At 39.4% G+C, this 22,725-nt stretch overlaps 1 protein-coding gene across 1 annotated transcript; it reads right to left on the reverse strand.

Moving 5' to 3' along the window:
• Positions 1–7,667: 7,667 nt before the first annotated feature.
• mylipa (myosin regulatory light chain interacting protein a) lies at positions 7,668–22,658 on the reverse strand. Its single transcript, XM_047384812.1, has 7 exons — positions 22,428–22,658; positions 20,490–20,680; positions 13,007–13,192; positions 11,525–11,722; positions 11,257–11,421; positions 10,242–10,665; positions 7,668–8,751 (listed from the first exon to the last, which is right to left on the reverse strand). Exons 1-7 carry the CDS (start codon positions 22,548–22,550, stop codon positions 8,557–8,559), a joined length of 1,482 nt encoding a protein of 493 aa, XP_047240768.1. The 5' UTR covers positions 22,551–22,658; the 3' UTR covers positions 7,668–8,556.
• Positions 22,659–22,725: the final 67 nt, after the last annotated feature.

Raw genomic sequence — 22,725 nt, forward strand, 5'->3', positions numbered from 1 at the left:
GTTTCCTAATTTCAAGCTTCAACTAATTTTAACTTCTAGGTAAATATTTTGTACATATTAGAGCATTTGCAAAGTATAAAAATGTTTTGCGTTTTTGTGACATAACAAAGTAAAACTGGTCAAGTCTTAATGTACTGCTGTTTTAAATTGCGTCTCTAGAAGGTGGTACATCAGAAAAATTTCTGTGTACTGAGCTGATTTCTGGGTAAAAAGTTTGTGGACAACCACAATGAGTGTCAATTATTGCCCCACAAATTTAAATGAGTTACCCTGGAGTGCCTGAACAAAAAGTGAAATCTTTACTTTGGAATTAAATTTTCACTTTTGATCACTGGGTTTAGGCATGGGGAGAAATTATTGCAGCCAAATCAGATTGTATTCTAGCACGTTTCCTCAACACTAACAAAAACAAGATTTTCTGCACGCAAAGCTATTTAACAATGATGGCAGTTATACAGGGAAAAAAATAATCTCTGCTAATGGATACAAAGGAAAAATGGAGCAAGCCAACAAACATACAAACTGTCAGATATACAGGTCCTTCTCAAAATATTAGCATATTGTGATAAAGTTCATTATTTTCCATAATGTAATGATGAAAATTTAACATTCATATATTTTAGATTCATTGCACACTAACTGAAATATTTCAGGTCTTTTATTGTCTTAATACAGATGATTTTGGCATACAGCTCATGAAAACCCAAAATTCCTATCTCACAAAATTAGCATATCATTAAAAGGGTCTCTAAACGAGCTATGAACCTAATCATCTGAATCAACAAGTTAACTCTAAACACCTGCAAAAGATTCCTGAGGCCTTTAAAACTCCCAGCCTGGTTCATCACTCAAAACCCCAATCATGGGTAAGACTGCCAACCTGACTGCTGTCCAGAAGGCCACTATTGACACCCTCAAGCAAGAAGGTAAGACACAGAAAGAAATTTCTGAATGAATAGGCTGTTCCCAGAGTGCCTGTATCAAGGCACCTCAATGGGAAGTCTGTGGGAAGGAAAAAGTGTGGCAGAAAACGCTGCACAACGAGAAGAGGTGACCGGACCCTGAGGAAGATTGTGGAGAAGGGCCGATTCCAGACCTTGGGGGACTTGCGGAAGCAGTGGACTGAGTCTGGAGTAGAAACATCCAGAGCCACCGTGCACAGGCGTGTGCAGGAAATGGGCTACAGGTGCCGCATTCCCCAGGTCAAGCCACTTTTGAACCAGAAACAGCGGCAGAAGCGCCTGACCTGGGCTACAGAGAAGCAGCACTGGACTGTTGCTCAGTAGTCCAAAGTACTTTTTTCGGATGAAAGCAAATTCTGCATGTCATTCGGAAATCAAGGTGCCAGAGTCTGGAGGAAGACTGGGGAGAAGGAAATGCCAAAATGCCAGAAGTCCAGTGTCAAGTACCCACAGTCAGTGATGGTCTGGGGTGCCGTGTCAGCTGCTGGTGTTGGTCCACTGTGTTTTATCAAGGGCAGGGTCAATGCAGCTAGCTATCAGGAGATTTTGGAGCATTTCATGCTTCCATCTGCTGAAAAGCTTTATGGAGATGAAGATTTCATTTTTCAGCACGACCTGGCACCTGCTCACAGTGCTAAAACCACTGGTAAATGGTTTACTGACCATGGTATCACTGTACTCAATTGGCCTGCCAACTCTCCTGACCTGAACCCCATAGAGAATATGTGGGATATTGTGAAGAGAACGTTGAGAGACTCAAGACCCAACACTCTGGATGAGCTAAAGGCCGCTATCGAAGCATCCTGGGCCTCCATAAGACCTCAGCAGTGCCACAGGCTGATTGCCTCCATGCCACGCCGCATTGAAGCAGTCATTTCTGCCAAAGGATTCCCGAACAACTATTGAGTGCATAACTGTACATGATTATTTGAAGGTTGACATTTTTTATATTAAAAACACTTTTCTTTTATTGGTCGGATGAAATATGCTAATTTTGTGAGATAGGAATTTTGGGTTTTCATGAGCTGTATGCCAAAATCATCCGTATTAAGACAATAAAAGACCTGAAATATTTCAGTTAGTGTGCAATGAATCTAAAATATATGAATGTTAAATTTTCATCATGACATTATGGAAAATAATTAACTTTATCACAATATGCTAATATTTTGAGAAGGACCTGTAGAGGATGGATGGAAATAGCTGATTACTAGTCATCATATTTTAAGTGGTGGTATCCAAAACCTATATGAACAGGTACCAGAGGTCCCTTTAACATCCGAATTTTAAATACAATTACAGTAAACAACTGATCTTATAATCATATCAAGTCTTTTCAGTGGCTAACCTAAATGCAGCCAAGGTGCATTTCATCTAAATCACTCCACCCTGGCTGTTTATTTAGAGTGAACCTCACAACTTCAAGTCTTTTGTAGCCTTTAATGGGTTTTCTTCCAAGATTACATTTTAGTAGCTGTATTTAGCTCCATCCTCTAATGAACTCTGACCAGCTTCCTTGTCCTTGCTGAAGAAAAGCAATCCCACCACCATGTTTAAATTTTGGGAAGGGTATGTTCACAGTGAGGCAGTTTTAGTTTATCTCCACAAATAGTGTTTTTTATATAAGAAACATTTTCCATTTTGGTCTCTTCTGACCAGAGCAGCTCCTTCGACATGTTTCCTGTGTCCCCTACATGGCATATGCCAAATTGCAAATGGGACTTCCTGTTGCTTTCTACTTGCCACTCTTCCAAAAAGTCATATTTGTGGGGGGCAAACATAGTTCCTCTGTCAATATATTCTCCTTCTTGAAGTGTGGATCTCTGCAGCTTCTCCAGAGTTACCATAGACTTCTTGGCTGCTTCTCTGGTTAATGTTCTCCTTGACCAGCCTGTCACGGCAGGTTTGCAGTTGTTCAATCCACTATCAATCTTTAGATAAAGAACTGAACAGTGTTCAATGAGATGTTCAAAAGCTTGGCATATTGTTTTATAACATCACCCTTCTTTAAACTTCTCCAAAGCTTTATTCCTGATCTGTATGGTGTGTACTTTGGTGCATGTTTACTAATGTTCTCCAACAAACCTCTGAGGCCTTTACAGAACTGCCAGATTTGTGCTTTATCTATATTTTACAGTGTGGCCAAAATCACAGAGCTCTTTCTAATATATCCCGCTGTCCTAGCTTTCATTAATGTCCTTGTAGTTTGCTTAATGCCAGTGATATCTGAAAAAAATAAAAGGGGAATGAAATGAGGTACTGTCAGATACAAGGTCATGGACCTCGAGGGAGCAGAAAGTGGAAAAAGTCAGACAAATCAATAGCTTATATTGATTAAAGGCTTCTTGCTCTGCTCTCGGTGGAGGACGCATGCGTTTTCTCTCCCTCCCTCTTGCCTGCTTCTGCATCTGCTTTTGTCTGTGCTTTTCTCATAGCCTCACTTTACATATCTTCCAAACTTGCAAATTATGGATTTGGTCAGCTGGTCTCTCAACACAATTGATCAAATTTTCTCCACCGGAAAACAGGGTAAAGGAGAACCCTCTTGTCCAGCCGGTACATTCTTCTCTAGATATACAATGGATTCCTGGCAACAGTGGAAGATTGTGTGCTTGTCTACAATGTTGGTTGAGGACACAGAAGACGTTTATATATTTGGATTTTTGATAACAGGATTTCCGCTTTGTGGACCCGGCGGTTACCTGACTTATCAAGTGATTAGCAAAACGTGGGCAGCTGTTCAAAGCTGCCTGCGATGCTGGATGGAATCTGCAGAGCGATCAATGCTCAGACCGAATTGTTAAGAGAGCTAAGCAGCATGCTGGATACGGTTCTTGAACAGAATCGTAGCCTGGAAGCGGCTTTTGGACTCAGAGGTGAAAGGATTTAATCATGGGGAATGTTGTTTGCTCTAGAACTGCGGAAAGTCCCAGAAATCTGGATATTTGGATTCGCAATTGAGAGGTAACAGTAAAAACTCTTTAGTGGTTAGAAATCCACACAACTGCTTGAACCAGAACACTTATTGTCTTTCTAAATCTGGTGCCCCAACGTGGCCTCGGCAGCTTCTGCTTACTGGCTATCGACAAAATATCTCCTGGATGTTATGTAAACATGGCGCTCTTTCCCAGCACCCCCGAACAGCTGTGATCCAGATAAGACTTTGCGGCCGATTGAGAAAACTTTCATCTCTCTCCTCAAGGACAATGGCGCTCCATCTGTGTTAATTCTTGCACACACTCACTGTTATACAGGCCCTTCTCAAAATATTAGCATATTGTGATAAAGTTCATTATTTTCCATAATGTAATGATGAAAATTTAACATTCATATATTTTAGATTCATTGCACACTAACTGAAATATTTCAGGTCTTTTAATGTCTTAATACGGATGATTTTGGCATACAGCTCATGAAAACCCAAAATTCCTATCTCACAAAATTAGCATATTTCATCCGACCAATAAAAGAAAAGTGTTTTTAATACAAAATACGTCAACCTTCAAATAATCATGTACAGTTATGCACTCAATAGTTGTTCGGGAATCCTTTGGCAGAAATGACTGCTTCAATGCGGCGTGGCATGGAGGCAATCAGCCTGTGGCACTGCTGAGGTCTTATGGAGGCCCAGGATGCTTCGATAGCAGCCTTTAGCTCATCCAGAGTGTTGGGTCTTGAGTCTCTCAACGTTCTCTTCACAATATCCCACAGATTCTCTATGGGGTTCAGGTCAGGAGAGTTGGCAGGCCAATTGAGCACAGTGATACCATGGTCAGTAAACCATTTACCAGTGGTTTTGGCACTGTGAGCAGGTGCCGGGTCATGCTGAAAAATGAAATCTTCATCTCCATAAAGCTTTTCAGCAGATGGAAGCATGAAGTGCTCCAAAATCTCCTGATAGCTAGCTGCATTGACCCTGCCCTTGATAAAACACAGTGGACCAACACCAGCAGCTGACACGGCACCCCAGACCATCACTGACTGTGGGTACTTGACACTGGACTTCTGGCATTTTGGCATTTCCTTCTCCCCAGTCTTCCTCCAGACTCTGGCACCTTGATTTCCGAATGACATGCGGAATTTGCTTTCATCCGAAAAAAGTACTTTGGACCACTGAGCAACAGTCCAGTGCTGCTTCTCTGTAGCCCAGGTCAGGCGCTTCTGCCGCTGTTTCTGGTTCAAAAGTGGCTTGACCTGGGGAATGCAGCACCTGTAGCCCATTTCCTGCACACGCCTGTGCACAGTGGCTCTGGATGTTTCTACTCCAGACTCAGTCCACTGCTTCCGCAGGTCCCCCAAGGTCTGGAATCGGCCCTTCTCCACAATCTTCCTCAGGGTCCGGTCACCTCTTCTTGTTGTGCAGCGTTTTCTCCCACACTTTTTCCTTCCCACAGACTTCCCACTGAGGTGCCTTGATACAGCACTCTGGGAACAACCTATTCGTTCAGAAATTTCTTTCTGTGTCTTACCCTCTTGCTTGAGGGTGTCAATAGTGGCCTTCTGGACAGCAGTCAGGTCGGCAGTCTTACCCATGATTGGGGTTTTGAGTGATGAACCAGGCTGGGAGTTTTAAAGGCCTCAGGAATCTTTTGCAGGTGTTTAGAGTTAACTCGTTGATTCAGATGATTAGGTTCATAGCTCGTTTAGAGACCCTTTTAATGATATGCTAATTTTGTGAGATAGGAATTTTGGGTTTTCATGAGCTGTATGCCAAAATCATCCGTAATAAGACAATAAAAGACCTGAAATATTTCAGTTAGTGTGCAATGAATCTAAAATATATGAATGTTAAATTTTCATCATGACATTATGGAAAATAATTAACTTTATCACAATATGCTAATATTTTGAGAAGGACCTGTATATTCGCACCCCCAGGATTCCACGGCACTCTTGCAAAATCCTTTCTTCTTGTGTGTTGCTTAACCCTGCACCGAATGTGTGATTTCATAAATTTTTCATAGATTTTCAGTTTTATCAGGATTACCAGCGAAAAGCAAACTTTAGTAACAGAAAATTTGGACTACAGCTGCTCTTACACCAATGATCCAGCTTTCTTAGTTAGACTACAATGGACTGTTATTACTTAGTTCAACGTCTGTACCAGTAGACCTGGAAGGATTATTAATTATTACTCCCAAGGATTATTAGTGTCATTTGATTTGTTTTTCTGTATCATTGTAATGTTTTTCCTCATGTGCAGTGCTATATAAATAAACTTGACTAAATATTCAGCTCTTCCACAGATTTATATCACAGTCCACTGATGGCTATCAATTCTAATCAACACAGAGCTATTTCTGTACCACAGGATCTGTTTTTTTTTTTAGCACCATCAGCCTAAAGTTACAAATTATCATGTGGTGTGCAATGCACATGTGGTGCTGGAGAAAAAGAAGAATAGTTTGACATTCAGCTTAATAACAGAATTTTAATACTCATTTTAAGAACTTTCAAATAGGTTTATTGTGCAAAGATGTTCATTATGCATTTAATAAATCTAAATTTTAGAACATTAGTCTTTTGATTTATTGCAATTTGTTCTGTGTGTCTCTGTGTTGCCCTGTGATGGACTGGCGACCTGTCCAGGGTGTACCCCGCCTCTTGCCCAATGACTGCTGGAGATGAGCACCAGCCCCATGTGCCCCTATAAGGACCAGCAGGTGTAGACAATACATAATTTTAGAACCACCTTATTATAGGTTGAGTATTTCCTTTCAATCCCATTCAGTTTTTTCCCTTCCAATTTTACCTTTATTTAACCAGGCAGGACAAAATAAAGACGATTTCTTATTAACAAAAAGCAAATACGGGGTTCAATGAGGAGACCATTTAAATAAAAAAAGAACCACACAAACATGGCTCTAAAAAACAAAAAATAGGCAACTGCAATCACCGAAATGCTGGCAGTCACAAAATATGCTTAATGTTCCATAATGTAAAACTTTAAATTCAACTTTTAAGATGAGTCTAGTTTGCTTATCCTGTAATTTATTTAGTTTTTACGTCCCATCTTACCAAACCACAAGACTGGTTTTTGAGGTATTTATAGATTCAAATCAGAGAAGACCCTCTGAAGTCTACTGAAATTTAGGACCAACGGCATAAAGTTGAATGACACCACTGTGGGAGTCACTATATTACTAAAATATAATGTATAGGATCAGACCAAGAACTGATCCCTGTTGAACACAGTAACACGATAGCTAAATCAAATACTTTAAATCAAGGCTTTTCAGAATACTGTACAATAATGTATGTACCATTTCAATAAAATATACACTAATTGAAAGGCAAAGAGGAAAGTGCAAGTTCATTTCATAATTTTTGAAATTAGTTCTCTTCACATTACTGAAACAACTAAACTTTTAGTTCTTTTACAGAGATGCACATAATTTAATCCCACCACAGTACAACACTCCATGCTTTTTTAAAAATAACTTTATTAATACTTTATCTGTTCAAAGCAGAGTATATAAAAGCCTTTTCCTGAAAGAGTTAATTTACAGAGAACTGTGGCATTTGCTTCAGAAAACAGAAACAAATCAGTACTTAACTTGAAAATTAAAAAGTCTTCCCCTGCAACAACTGAGCTCAACCTTGACAGCTTTAACCTAAGTTTGTCTTTACAAGAAATACAAGATGTCTGAGGAAAGTTTGTATTTAAAACAAAAATAAAAGTTTACTGCTACATTAGAGGCAAACATGAAAAACTTCAGTAAAGTGGCAAAGTCTTTTTTGTATTAAATATTCTTTGAATTTAAATAAAACTGACGATGAAATGCTTGGCAAAAGCAAGCAAGTATTGCACATACATGTCTCTTAGTACCCTTTAAAAATGTCCAAGAGAACAAACTAAAACCCAGAGAAGACATTTATAGCAGAGGCCATTTAGAAGAAGCAGCTCCTGCTTTGCGCCAACTTTAGATTCTGTAAGAACCAGTTTTAATGTTTTACTCTGATTAAGACCTGTTTTGGAGTTAAATGGTTTAGAGTGTGTCTGCGAGCAAGGACAAGAGTACGAGTAGTCTTACTGCCTCCTATATCCAATTAGTATCTAGAGCTATATTTGGAAACAGGACTGCTTAGTCTTCAAATACTCCTCTCATTGGCATGGAAAAAAAAGAAAACTGAAATACTCTCCAACAACCTAATATTCAAATCAAAGTAAAACAAGACTTTTAAAATGACAAACATAAAAATATAACTTACAAATTAATTCAATCATGGTTAGCTTTGCTAAACAATCGCTGCTTTATGGAGCCACAAGCAAAGAAATGCAAGGAAAGCAACCAAAAGTACAAATTCAAGGATTATAAATTCAGTATCAGGTCAACTGATCTCAATCCAACAATAAGAGAAAAATCTAAAAAACAGAAATCAAGCTATGGTGTGGAAATGGTGTTTGACAGAGTAACACACAACAAACAATTCTGAGGAAAGAAAAAGAAAGTAAAAAACAAAAGCTGGGAGTTATCCAAGGGTGTGGAGTATCAAGTCATAAGAAATGTTTCTTCTTTGTGAAACTCAGCTGGTGGGGTTTTGAAGTGTTCATTGTGGAGTTTTGGTGGGTTTACGGGAGTTTATGAAGTCTTTACGCATGGTAGAGCTTGTGTTCATACTCTGTGGTGGAGCAGCTATGAGGACAGTCTGTGTCTCTGTGGATGGGAGTGGGGATGCTGCTGCGGTGCTGGTGGTTGTCGTTCAGCGTCAGGCTGAGGAGGCTGGTGCAGGTGGGCAGGTAGACGTGCTGCACGTGCTCCACCTCTGACCGACACACAGGACACAGCTGAGGGAAGGGAGAGAACAGCTTTTAATGACTCCTCCTGAGCATCTTCAATTAAAATTTAAAGCCTCATATTTCAGTTACAGTGGCTTACAAAAATATTCATACCCCTCATCCCTTTACACATTACAAATTTCAATGCATTTTAGTGGGAGTTTTGGTGGTCGACCCAATCAAATTAGAGCATGATTGTGAAGTGGAAGGAAAAATTACATATGGTTTAAGATTAAAAAAAAAAAAAAAAAAAAAAAATCTGAAAACTGCACCATGTATGCGTCTCTAGCTCTCTTTACACCAGTCCCTGTAAATAAAGTCCAGTGTAACCAAGTGCCTTCAGAAGTCAGCCAATTAGTAAATGGAATCGGTTTGTAATTTTCTTTAAACCTAGCTGTTATGGGAAGGACAAGAAAGGCAAGGAGGAAGAACCCAGGGAAAATGTAAAACAGGTATGACAACAGCTCAAGGACTAGAGTTTACATCTGGTTAAGATCAAAGCATGCTCATGTGTATAAATGGCTCAGTCAAAGTTCAGATCCAAATCCAATTGAGAATCTGTGGCAATTTAAGACTTTGAAAATTGCAGTTTACAAAACACTCAATTCAATCTGGCAGAGCTTGAGCTGCTTTGCAAAGAAGGACTGGCAAAGATTTCAGGATCATAATTAGCAAATCTTATAAAAATCATAACTCAAAAGACTTGTGGCTGAAATGGCAGCAAACAGTGGCTCTACAAAGTACTACCACAGTGGGGCTAAACAAATGCATGCCACACTTTTTAGATTGATTTAAAATGTGAATCCCCATGTACAAGTATGTTAGTGTGAGAATGTTTTATTAGAAATTTCACCCCACAGCTACAAACTTAAAAGGAATACATTTGCAAGGCAATATACATCTTAAATTTAGTAATCACTGGAAAAACACTAAGAATATCTTAATTGTCATTGTAAACCATAACAATACCACTAATAATCATCATGCACCTTCCCAGTTGCACAGAGGATGGATAAAAGTATAAAACAGTTATAAAAGAAAAGTTATCAAGTTAGGACTTCTTCCTGTGGCCAACTCATTCAGCCCTTTAGCAGCTGGGTCACGTTTCCTAGCACAGCTAATAGTGAGGAGATTTGCCTGGCTGCTGTAATCCCTTTATAAGACAAACTCTCGCGCACGCCTGCAAAATCTGCCTTCACAAAGACAGGCGCATTTAGCTGATTAAATGAGGGGGACAGTCAGGTCATCAGAGTTAAGCAAGCCTCTGGATGTTGTTAAAAGCACACAAAAAAAAAAAAGGATAAGACCAGAGAGCTGAAGTATAATTAGAATCTTTTAGGGAAACTGCAAAATCACAGCATAAGGAATATTACAAACTGAGCCAAACTGAGCTAAGTAAACTGCTTTAAAACTGAAAGCTTAAGCATTTCAAGCAAAAAAGTCTGCATATACAAATAAAGTTTATGAACATTTCCTTCAAGCGTGGACAGCAGACTCACCTGCAGCTGATTTGCGCAGTTCTGGCAGCACACCATGTGGCCGCAGGGACAGAACGCCGCATCAATCTCCTCCTCACAGCATAACATGCACAGCAGAGCTTCTTTAAGTTTCTGCAGCCGCTCTTGCAGGGCCCTGCTCTGCTGGCAACTGCTGCAGTCCAGCCCCATGTCCTGTTGGCTGTCCCTACTCGGGGAGTGCGAGGGAGAGGAGCGCTCTCCACTCTGGGTGCGGGACACCAAGTCCACAACGCCAGCGTTATACAGTGCACGGCGGGCATGGTCATACACTTCCTTGGAGGTTCGTCTGATGTCGAAGACGTATTTCTTGCCCACGTTGATGTGTTCGTTGAGAAATAGGGAAGCCAAGTGACCCTTAAAGTCTCTGCTGTACTGCATCATCACTGCATTGGTAACTGTATCACACCTGGGAAAAAAAAAAAAAAAAGACATTAATATTCCCTGGAAAAAAACAAAAACTAATCTAGTTTCGATGCCAAAATTGCCAATTTTAAAAAACGTGGCAGACTGTATGGAAAATACAAACATTTTAGCTCTTCTGTATCATTGCATTATTTAATACACTAAAAAGTAAATGTAGATAGTCATCCAAATACCTGATAAGACTTTAGAAGCAATATTTCTATTCTGTCAACACTTGTTGCTCCAATAAGCCTTCATATAACATCTAGTAAATATGTACATATGCAGGACATTGTGTGCTCAGAGTACTTTACAGGTGTTTGCCAACATTGCTTATGACCTACTGGCCTTAAGCATACATTTTATTTTGCTGGTGAATGACTAACCGACTGCTCACAAACAGGCATATAAAACCCAGCCCACAGCAGGGTCTAATATTCATTTTAAGTGTTTTTTTTTGGCATACAGCAGATAGTTTAGTCCAGGGCTCATTTTTTATGAGCCAAAGTTAGTTTGGGACAATACATTGCTATTAAACTATGACCATCACTAAAGAGCCTGGATTTAGATGGTATAAGAGTTGACCTGATCTCACCTGTAGAAGGCATGCGTCTCTGTGATGGCTCGGTACAGACCGCTCGCTGCCCGGTTACTGATTAGTTTGAATAAAAGAACCACGCTGTCGTTTGTGTCCTTTGTTACAGTCAGGTAGACACTTTTCCCCGACTGAGTGGCAATCTGGATGACAGGATAGCTTACTCTGAAATAAGACAACAGAAGAAATGAATTACTCACTTAACATCCAATAACCTTTTTTTTTTAAGAAATTGAAGAAACATTTTTTGTATTATGGCAAAACATACCTGTTGACTAGGCTGAAATCCTCCTTACAGATGGTGATCCCTTCTGGCCCCACGCCGATGGCCAGCCTCTGAGCATTTGCGTCACGGACCCAGTGCCACTCCACGCCATAATGCTCCAGAGCAGAGATGAGCTGCAAGGCCTGATACTCAACTGAGGCCTGGCTCAAACCCTCCAAAGCTTTGTGTCTGGAGATGATGCTGCAGCAGGAACAAGGTGCAGAGCAGTGAGGAAAAGGATGGCTCTAGTTTGATTAATTACACCAACTTGTAATAAAAAGACAAGGCTAATGAATGCATGATAACAGTTTTCCCTGACTGTACAGAGCACAGTAGCACTCTCCCTCCCTGTGTTTTTTGCTGCACACTGCTGGTGCAGCTGGTTAAGAAAAAGGTAGCAACACTTCTTCCATCTCACCCTTGTTTACATTGCTTAAAATAATATTTCATGTCTTTTAGGTTTCTGTTCAAGAAAAACAAACAGACATGTGAACCACAGCTCTTCTTAAAGTAAGGTCATTTTAAAGCTGCAGTTGCCAAGCTGATTTCAGGCAGGCAACAACAAGCTATTATTAGCTTGTTATGCTAAGATATGTTCTTCAAAGTCAGCACTTAAATACTATGATATTTATGCGTTTTAAAACAATATCAAAGTGATAAATATAAATACCCAATAAGTCAGATTTTAATAGAAGTACAAATTGATGTTTTGATAAAAAATAAAATCAGATCTCATTAATTTGGGCCCAGAAGCTACTTTTAGTTTGTGAATCCTTTAGATAAAATTAGAAATGACTGATGGGGTATTGACCAACAGGTGGGGGATCAGTCTATGAAAACTGTCTTGTTGGCTCAATGATTTACGCTTCAGATGAATTCTACTTAATCTGCAGACAAAAACTGATGTGAATCGAGCAGTAAAATAGAGAAATTCAGTCTCTGATTCAGGCACTTTAAAAGCTGTAGATTCAAAACAGACACTGCAGTCTGCAAACACAACTGCTGTAGAGGAATAACTGCTGTGGGAAGGTTGGACAGGGATCAAAGAATGGGAAGCGCATTTGACACTGGTCATTTTTGAGGATGCAACAGAAGTTCATGTTTTCAAAGTAAAAAAAAAAAAATGTATTACAACATAGTCATGCTGGTTTAATGGAGAAAAATGTGCAGTGGAAATATCTGCAAATAAACATTATCTGATCTCTTGTCAGCTGCGGTGTTTTTTCAGTGGCGCTGAACGTTTATCGAGACTATGTGGCTGAGTAATGTTCTGTTATTAACCCCAAATATCTGCTTTTACAAATACAACATTACGCAATTCTCATGCTTTTGACCTTTTGGCTTTAAAAAAAAAAAAAGGAGTAAAATCCCTAAACTAAGATCAGATCATTAGTTATATTGTCAGAAACAGATTATTGCTTCTACATCTTAGATTTAAGCAGGTCTGCCAGAAGCCTTTGTTGGACTGCATTGAGCATGTTGTACCTGTTGATGGTAGCAGTGTCTGGCTCCTCTCCACACAGATCTGAATAAGAGTACTGGGCCGTGTTTTGGTTGTAGTCTCCAAACTCTGCCTGCGCCAGCAGAGCACTTAGCTCCTCTGCCTGCTCTGAACACATACGGAGGTGCCCGTTGTGGAGGTCATCCTTCACATGCATGAAGAACAGGTTTCTGAGGAAGACAAAAATGGTGGGAAATATTAATCTTCAAGCAATCAATTTGCTTGTCATTTGGATTATAACTTTGTACATATGCATGTACACATGTCACAAATGGTCCAGCTTCCCTTCACAACCTACTTCCACCAAATAAACCACAATGCGGTTACTATATCATCCCAGAAAGCAAGAGTTTTACAGAGCATGGAAGTCAGCAAGGGGAAGGAAAATGAGTATTTCCCCAGTTTCACTTCTTTTAAAAATGCCATTTTTGCTTACTTAAGTTGTAGAATTAAGGGAAGGAGGAACAAAACTGTCAAAATACACCAAGGAGTATTTCAATACACTAGAATGTCATTGAAAAGTTTAAAATTCAATTCAGAAAATGTGACTCATGGTGATTAATTACACACACTGATATCTTTCATGTATTTATTCCTGTTAATGTTTATGATTAGAGCTTACAGCTAATTAAATACAGATATTTATTTTTATTAGTATTTGGTCAGGGCTCCACTTGCATGGATTACACCATCAGTGCAGTGTAGCGCAAAGGCATCTTCCCTATGATTGTAGGCTGCAATCCTGTATTGGTCTTAATTTTCTGAGAAACCAAGTCTTTATTAGCTACAAGCCATATCATCAAATATATTGATCTACACCAAATCAGTATTTTTAATAAAACAAACTTTTTACTGATAGTCTAATGCACCAAAATGCACAAGTGCAATAACTGATGGATGCTGCTTAGTTTTATGCTCATTCTGCTATAAATGCCACGTTAAAAATAAGCAATGTAGCTGTCACAGTTTGGGCTAAGTAGCCATAATGAAAACACTAAGTTCTGGTGGAAAAACAGCCTTCATATTGAGAGATGTGCTCTTCCATTGTTTTCAGCCATAAGATGTAAGGAACCCTTTCTTCCAGCTGCAGGAGGCAATATGCAAATGGTAGCAACACCCTGACTGACTCACTCCTTACATCATAAGGAAAACTGAACTCAAGTAGCCTCACATATCCTTCAATCAGATGACCTATGCCACAGTAACTTCAAGAGGCTTATAGACATGTCTCAACCCGACTCCTACATTAAAAAACAACTTCATAACCCATTTATCATTTTACTAAATATTTTCTATTAATATCCTGTTGCAGTAGACTGAAATAACAGTGCCTGAAACTGCTTTCTTATTCAGATAAAAGAAATCACCCCCTGGGTTAGCCAGCTCTTTGAAGCATGATGCCTTTGGTAACATTTTCATTTGTGCAAATCAGGTCATTCTGTGACTGAGGACCTTTAAATCAAGCAGAAAAGCAGCACTTCACACTGAAATTTTAATTCCAAACAAACAATTTTCCTTTTGAGGAAAATGAAAATCTCATAGGAACAAGGCGTTTCTGTCATTCCCTTTGTCATTTTACAGGACTAACAAGCACACACACCTTGTGACAAAAACACAGGTAACGTGCATGTCAGTTTCACTTCGCAACGACGACACACCTCAACCAGCATGCAGAGCTTCCAAACAACATCAACAGCAGGCGAGAGGCACACAAACCAAACCCTGCTAGCGCCAGACTGCAACAACCGAGCCCCCATGGCCGACTAGCCTCAGGCATAACAAACAGGGCTTTGATATGGTGTTAAACATCCCATTCCCTCACTGAGCTCCATTGTATCAGGCCCAGCAGGCATCATGTGATGGAGCACCGATCATGACATACCTGCCTGATGCAAACAATAGGGCCAACTTGACTGGGAGTTTACAACAGGTTGTTGGCAAAAGGGTAACTACAGGCCAAGTGGGAGAGGTTACTCTAGTTCATATGAGGATTGATAAGGTTACTATTGGTCACAGAACAACAGGGTTTAATTTCAGGAAACTGTTGTTATCTGATAAACAACCATTCAATTAACTATCCTTACCGTTTCATCATTGTGGTCCCCATTAAGGTGGACTGTTGGACCCATGACTCAATATTGTGCATACCCATATGCATTTTGTTTTTATTGTAAATAACCGTTCAGAAGAAGACTTCCACTTTAGGCTGAACAGCAGGTGCACATGACCTGCTGCAGATAGCAGCTGATAGCAAGATGAGATATCAGATATGCAAACCACCATGAAAAGCAACAGGACACATAGGAGCAAACAACTTCTCCCACAGAGAGAACCATAAAAATAAAAATGAAATAAACTCAAAAAGACACCAACTTTGCATGTCAACAAAACTTCCTACAAGTCTTGTGGATTTTTTTTACTTACAGATTACACATGTTTTCAACACATTAAAATCCTTAGCTTACAATTCTTGCAGTTTATAATAAAGTTTTTGAATGACCTGACCCGTTTCTTGTTCGGACTAAACAGTGCCGGCCCACCCTCACATGTTGCAGCAAACTGAGCTACACTTTGTCCTCACAAGAAATATTAAACATGGATGTAGCAGCACCATCTGGAAGTCTCATGGACCAAAACACATTTTCTGTGGGATGAGAGGGGAAATGAATCTTGTTCTTGCCCTGCCACGTTTTTTCAACCCCTCTTAATTTCAGACTGCAGTGTAAATATATCATGAGCTACAAGCCTAAACACAATTGAAAACAAACACAAAAAAGCCTTGTGTAAATACTGTGAGCTGTTATTCTGTCAACTTCAGCCACAACAGTTCTCCAGAATGGACCAACGTCAATTAGGCTGACAACTACAGCTTCTTGTGCCAGAATCTGGCTGCATTGGACAGTGTAGAGCTCCCTCAGCACCCGTCAAGGTCAGACACACACTTAAAACACTGAAGCAGCAAGCATCCACCGTCTATAAATCCACAAAACGTTTATTTATGTGGTCCAGATAAGACTTGAACATTTCTGTGCCACTAGCCTTTGTGCTTTAAGGAAATGTGTCTGTAGAATTATTTTTTTTAACCACATTCAATTTAATTAGGTCAACTCACTCCTATAATTGAGTGAATGACTCATCCTTTAACCTATTTCATGTAAATTTGAGTCATTAGCAACCAAATTCCTTCTCTTAATGGCTCAGTTTTTTTATAGGATCAAAAATGTTCAGACAAAAACATGCACACGTGTTCTAACACAGAGCCACAGCATTGCCAATATTCTCTATGCAGCCTGCAACAGACTAAATGCCAGGAAGTCTGGGTTGAGACCAAAGTATCCTGGCCTACCTTTACTGTATTAGACTGTTTACATCACACCGTTCTATCCTTTAAAGAGATAATGCATGAGTTTTAAGCAGATTATTAATTTGCAGGTATTAAACTTGAGGTTATTACATAGGTATTCAATAGTTTAGATAATTTTTTCTCATAGTCCAAGTCCTTCAGATTTTAGATGAAGTCACCTAAACTTTACCATGTGTGCTGCCATCAATGTACAAAATAAAAATTTGTCAGCTAAACTCTGTTATAGGCTACAAGTCTTCTCATTTTAATGTTTACTGCCCTTGGCCACTGTCAAACTCAGTAAGTCAGTTAGTTTTACAACACAGAGGAACAAAACGTTCCCACAAACTGAAACTCAACACTACTGCTTCAGAGACTGCTCTACATCCAGCCAATCAGCATTAGAGTTTCAGACCTCAGCAGTTGGACTCCCAACAATGTGGTTTGTGAGCTAGTCAAATAACTTGCTGCCAGCAGCCATGTGCAGCGAGGTTACTCCCAGTCAACGACCTATAGTTACTTCTGCTCTGCATCTGGAAACCTGTGGGTGGACTTAAGAAACTTGTAAATGAACATTTTAACAAAGTAGCGCCACATTAATTCCAGGCACCGAGTTTAACACATGCGCCTTTGCACTGCGACAAACTGAACTGAAAGCCACGTAGCGATAAAACAAAGACGCCGTTTGTGGGCTCAACTGCTTGGGTCACAGGCTAGTAAAACGATAATTACAGCCAAGCACAGACTCCAAGTTGTGTTGCAAGCTCTCAAAACAATACAAACTAAAGCTTACAGAAGTGCATGAGAAGAAATTTGCTGAATTGAAAAGCTTTTTCCAATGAAATTTATGCGAATATGAAATTTTGAAAAAGCTGAGGAGAAAATCATGTCTGTATGGGACCAGAAGATGTAAACTCCAATTGTTCTTGCAGGGGTACAGTGGAAGAGGTGATTAATTTAGATAACACTCCACTTCCATTAAAGCGAGCTTTTAATACAATGCCAGTGAAAGTTTTTGGTGTGAAGTGAGTTTTCTTCTGGCTTTATGCGGCATAGATTAATGCCATGCTCCAGCTTTGTCACACATTGCTGACTGAAAGAAGGGTACTGCATCTTTCTCACACTAACAAAGAAATATGGAAATATTTCCAGCTGCAAAACCAGACAGTGGAAGCAAAAAAAAATAAAATAAAATAAAAAGCACCTCCCAACAACTCTGTTTTACAAAAACCACTAAAACTGTCACTAAATGTATTGTTACACAGATATTAAAAAAAAAACATTATGAAATTAAAAATCAATGTTAATATTTTTACAGATGCATGCAAAATAGCTCATCTGTTTCAAATAAAAGTAATTGAAAACATGTTACACCGTTTTATTTGAGGCCACAAAAATTAAATGTGCCATTATTTTTACTCATGGTTGTAAGTTGTGCCTGTATGATTCATATTGAGGTTTTCTACTTCAGTAGAGTGTAATTTGCAAAAACACACCCAGAGGAGGGGAATAGAAAAAGTTTACACAAAAAGATTTGTCTTCAGGCCATCTGAATAAGTCTTTGGCTTGTTTCAAAATTATATAACAGAACGAACGCTGTCCTGTGACCGGGTTCTAAAATACAGTTAGACTGCACCCTTTAAGTACCGCTTTAACTTGGTCAATTAAAAAAAAAATCCAGACAAATTTTCCTGTTATTTTGAATTAACATTAGGTTAATACTTAGCCCTTGCAATATAGCCTGGAGCGAAAACCCTTGACTTTTAGGGTTGCAGTGTTTGCATGATCAGAATGCTAAAAGTAACCATTAATGAAGGGAAAATGATTAGCACATTTAAACCTCACCAGCCTCTAGAGAGTAATGTTTAACAATGCAAATAATGGAGGTGGTCATTAAGGGTTCTGGGTCAATTTCCTTTAACCACAAAAAAGGAAAAAAAAAAAAAATAACTTGCATGATCAGATGTTTGTACAACTAATTTGTCAAAATCAAAACCCGTTCAATATCTGTTTAATATGGCAATTTCAAAGCATTAAGCTTTAAGAGGGGGGTTAGGAGTCACAGCTGCCATAAAAAGCTTACAGCTCAGATGGATATGGTCTGTAGGCACAAAAATGTGCTTGGTTTAATGGATGACAAATGAAACTTGGTACACATCATAAAAAGCATTATTATGAACATTTAGACACTTACCCAATGTTAAATCAGGAGAATAAATAGCCAACTGAGCACTAAAGGGCCATGTGGGGCTTTAAATGGCAGTAGAGCAAGTAGCAGCTTATATAAGCAGCTCTATGTGATTGGAGGGTTACGCAAGCAGGCATTTAAGAAGGATCTAACAGTGATGGCAGCAAGGTCCACAATGAAACTGGCTTAATCAAATAGATTGTCATCCATATGCATGAAGTGGCAACGTTTCCCCAAAGGATGACAAGACTACATAAAAAGTGGCCTACAGGGAAGTAAATGTATAACTTGTTCTGCTTCATGAGTCACATCTACTCATCCTGTATTGTAACTGAACTGGGTCAAAGGTGACAGCAGAAGCTGCATCAGGAATTACACCCAATAATCCTGTAAAAGCATTGAATACACAAATCAAGCACATTTTCAAAAAAACAGAAGTATAATTTTTACATGCATAAAAAAACAAACAAAAAAAAAACAACAAAACATACAATCAGGGTCAAAATTACAGAATTTCCATGACCTTGGGCAGTGTGCATGCATGAAACCAGACATGCAAAACATCAGTTGACAAATCCCAATCATTGTGTTTAAATCAGGAGCATTACTTAAATGCATGTGTTCACTGTTATGCAGCAGCCTCACATCTTTATAATGCCTTTGTTTTAACAACCCAATGACCCCCCCACCCCCCTCAGCCAACACCAGCAGTCTAGATAGCCTCTTCTAATCTAATAGGTCAGAATGCAGGCAGCCAAGTGTTCTCTCCTGCTCCTTCACTTTCTTCCCTCTCCTTCAATATGGGCCAGCACAAACAGAAAATGTGTGGTGTACAGGATGTAGTAGTCAGAGGGTGTCAAAAACAGATAGAAATGTGATCACAAAGAGGAAACTTGACGTCTCTAAAGAAAGATAGGGGAAAGGACCGGATGAAAGCAGAACAACAGCTGTGAGCCGATTTAATTTACTGTTCTGGTGAAGTTCTGCAAAAGCATAAGGAGGACCGCTTTGCTGATTTGTTTCCTGAAGTGTCCTCTTGATTCATATAATTAGTTTCACCACTGCAATATAGAGTGGTCAGCGCTGCAACAGTGGTGATTACGATATCAGCAGCAACACAGTACAGACTAACGCAAAAGCACGGTTAGGAACTTTAAATGAAGAAACAGGAAGGGGAATGTGGACTTTTCACAGCTAGCTACTTTAATTAGATCTTGATCATGTTCAAATAAATATTGCCAAGGAAACAGATAACACAGGGAAGACTTAATCATGAGTAATTTACATCAATGTAATTAAAGTAAAAATGTTAAAAATAAACTCAAAACCAATGACTGAGGCACAGTTGCAACGTTGACTCAATGGTGTTTGTGTAATAAAACCTCTGAAGGAAAAAGAAAATTACTATACATATGCCTGTTCCTAAACCATATATGAAAAAAAAAAAAAAAAAGGTTAAACGGGGAGCTTCTGTTTAAAGGGGGACCTTTTGTTCAAACAAAAATGGCCACAAACAAAACAAGAAGTTATTTCCAGCTCAATGGGAGCAGTAACAAGGGGCCCTGGCTGCCAGAGAGCCCACTAGGTCCCTGGGGGCAGGCAGGGAGCCTGAGAGCATCACACAGCCCCAGAGCTGCTGGATCACATTTCCAGCCTGACGCTTCATCAGAATGACTTCTAGTAAACCCAGACAGGCTTGCAGGAGAGGTTACTAAAGGGCATTTCCACTGCATTGGAAACTAAGTGATAAGATTATGATCTGGCTTCGTTCTTCTGCCTTCAAAACACATAGTGCTCCCTAATTAACTACTGGGAACCTCTATTAAGTAAGACAAACACTTTTGTTCCTCAGCTAAATTTTGAAGTGACAAATGCTGGGTGATTTGCATATTTCCAAAAGAAGTGTTCATATCGCAACTAGGAACATCAGCAGTACCTTGTCTGCTCCTGCAGGATGAGATGGGGCTCCACAAAAAACTTGACTCGCAGTCTCAGCCGACAGGGCGTCACATTGTCCATCTGTTGGCAGATGCGGTTCCTCAGATTCAGCCACAGGTTCTCTCCTTTGCTGCCCGTGAACTGCAGCCCGAAGTAGTCCACTTCAATTATGCCCAACTTTCTGCAAACCTGCAGAGAGGTAAAAGAAATTAGATCTCAAAAAAGGGGACATGAAGAGGATCCTGCAACTAAACCAACATTTAAGGACATTAAATAGGTACAAAGAGGAGGAGGGGCAGCAAACATGCTGACTGATTTAAGATTACAGGTTTACTTCTGAAGGAACAATAACTGGGACGTGAACTTTAATCCTTTCATGGGGGCTCATCAAATCAATCCCACCCTTAGCTGTAGCAGGGATGGTGTGTTTTTACATAACTGGAGAACATCTCTAGAAAGCCTTGAGGCAGAAATAATACCCGTTTGTTACTCACAGCAAGTTGGGAATATGCCCTGCATACAAAATAAGCACAGCATTTTATTTTAGTAGCAGTACAAACCGGGGCTACTGATACGAGTTTCTTTAGCACAGTGGGCCTAAACAAAATCTACTTTAGATCTAGACTGATTTAACCACACAGCCTTTAACTACACATTAGATGTAATAAATTTCAATGTAATACAGCAGAAACCCGTAGGGTCCTTTATAATACAGGGGGTGAAATAGGTACACCAAAGAAGAACACTGTTAAATACAAAATTGTGCATGGTGGTCCCTAAAAAGGGGAGAAAAGGGGTTTTTATTCAGACTGGACTGACTTCTAAAGGTTCTTTTTTTTACACGGAAGCTTAAAAGTTGCTTGTATTATAAAGTTAAGCCCAAAATTACACACATTATTGCCAGATTCAGATTTAAAGTAGTCCTTCAATTAGACCGACAGGTTTTATAGTTAGAATCCCGACTTAAATCAGATTGAAGGAGCTAAAAGTTTGGGTAATGTAAGGGGACCTTTTTAACTTATGAGAATTTGGATATATTGTTTTAATGCCAATCAGATGAAAAGATGAGCTTTTAGGAGATACCCATATGATTTTCAATCAGAAACTGTTTGTGGTTCAATAAAAATACCTTTAAATCTTCCAGGCATATACATAATTTTTGGTCTATATAACCATGTTCACAGACTGCAAAATGCATTAAACTTTGCAGAAAGGTATGACACAAGGTGCCATAGGTCAGGAAGAGTGTTGAGGAAGATGCGTAATGGTACATACAAATAAAAAAAAGTGCCTTTAAAATGATTATTCACATTATTTTCCTAAAAGCACATTTGCGTTTGTTGAGATTTACATTTAAAAACAGAATAAAAACAAACAGATTTATACTGAGGTCCCTGACATAACAAAAACAGTTTTCCATTTTCAGTAGAAGTCTCATTTTATTCCATGCCGACATGTTTACCAACAGATGCCGAAGCCGCAGGTTTGGAGCTCCAATGTTGAGCGCTGCTCGCAATGAAACACAATGACCTGTAGTAACCTCTGACAAAGCCATCTGCTTCTGGCAATGCAGGAAGAGTCTAACGCTTGGAAACTTCTATGCACCCACGGAAACTAATATTTACAACACTAAAAGACACTTTATTCTTCAATTATAAACATAATATTTAGTTTCGCGCGGTCTTTCCAGCAACCGCGTGGATGGACATTTGTTGTTACGGCAGCTAACAAATGCAAACGCACAGAAAACAATAGGGCTTCTTAATACAACGTTTAATTACCGACGAATTCATTAAAATATGGTCTGAAACTGCGGACAACTTAAAAAGTGCTGACACAATAGGAGCTTCGCCGTCTTGTATGACTTGACCGATGTTTAAAATGAAAGGAAACAGTCCCATCACATATAATATCTGAGCATTGATGCGTATTTTACCTTATTAAGACAGTCTTCTCCGTTCGCTTTCGCGTCAACTTCCACTTCCATCACCACCGAGTCTGGACGAGTAACGTGGCAGAGCATTTTTTGGCTTTTGTAAAGTCTTTGGTGTGCCACCATTTAAAAACACAAAACAATTCTCTTGCCCTCCTTAAAATCCCTCCACATCATCACTTTCCTCTCGCCGTTCACTCATTATAGCTAATCTGCCTCCACCAGCTGTATGAAATATCAATGAAATGCTACTGATAGCGCCTCCTACTTGAAAGGTAACCAATCAGAGACGTCTTATCAT

Source organism: Girardinichthys multiradiatus, chromosome 13, assembly GCF_021462225.1.
Source record: "Girardinichthys multiradiatus isolate DD_20200921_A chromosome 13, DD_fGirMul_XY1, whole genome shotgun sequence".
NCBI classification, from domain to species: Eukaryota; Metazoa; Chordata; class Actinopteri; order Cyprinodontiformes; family Goodeidae; genus Girardinichthys; species Girardinichthys multiradiatus.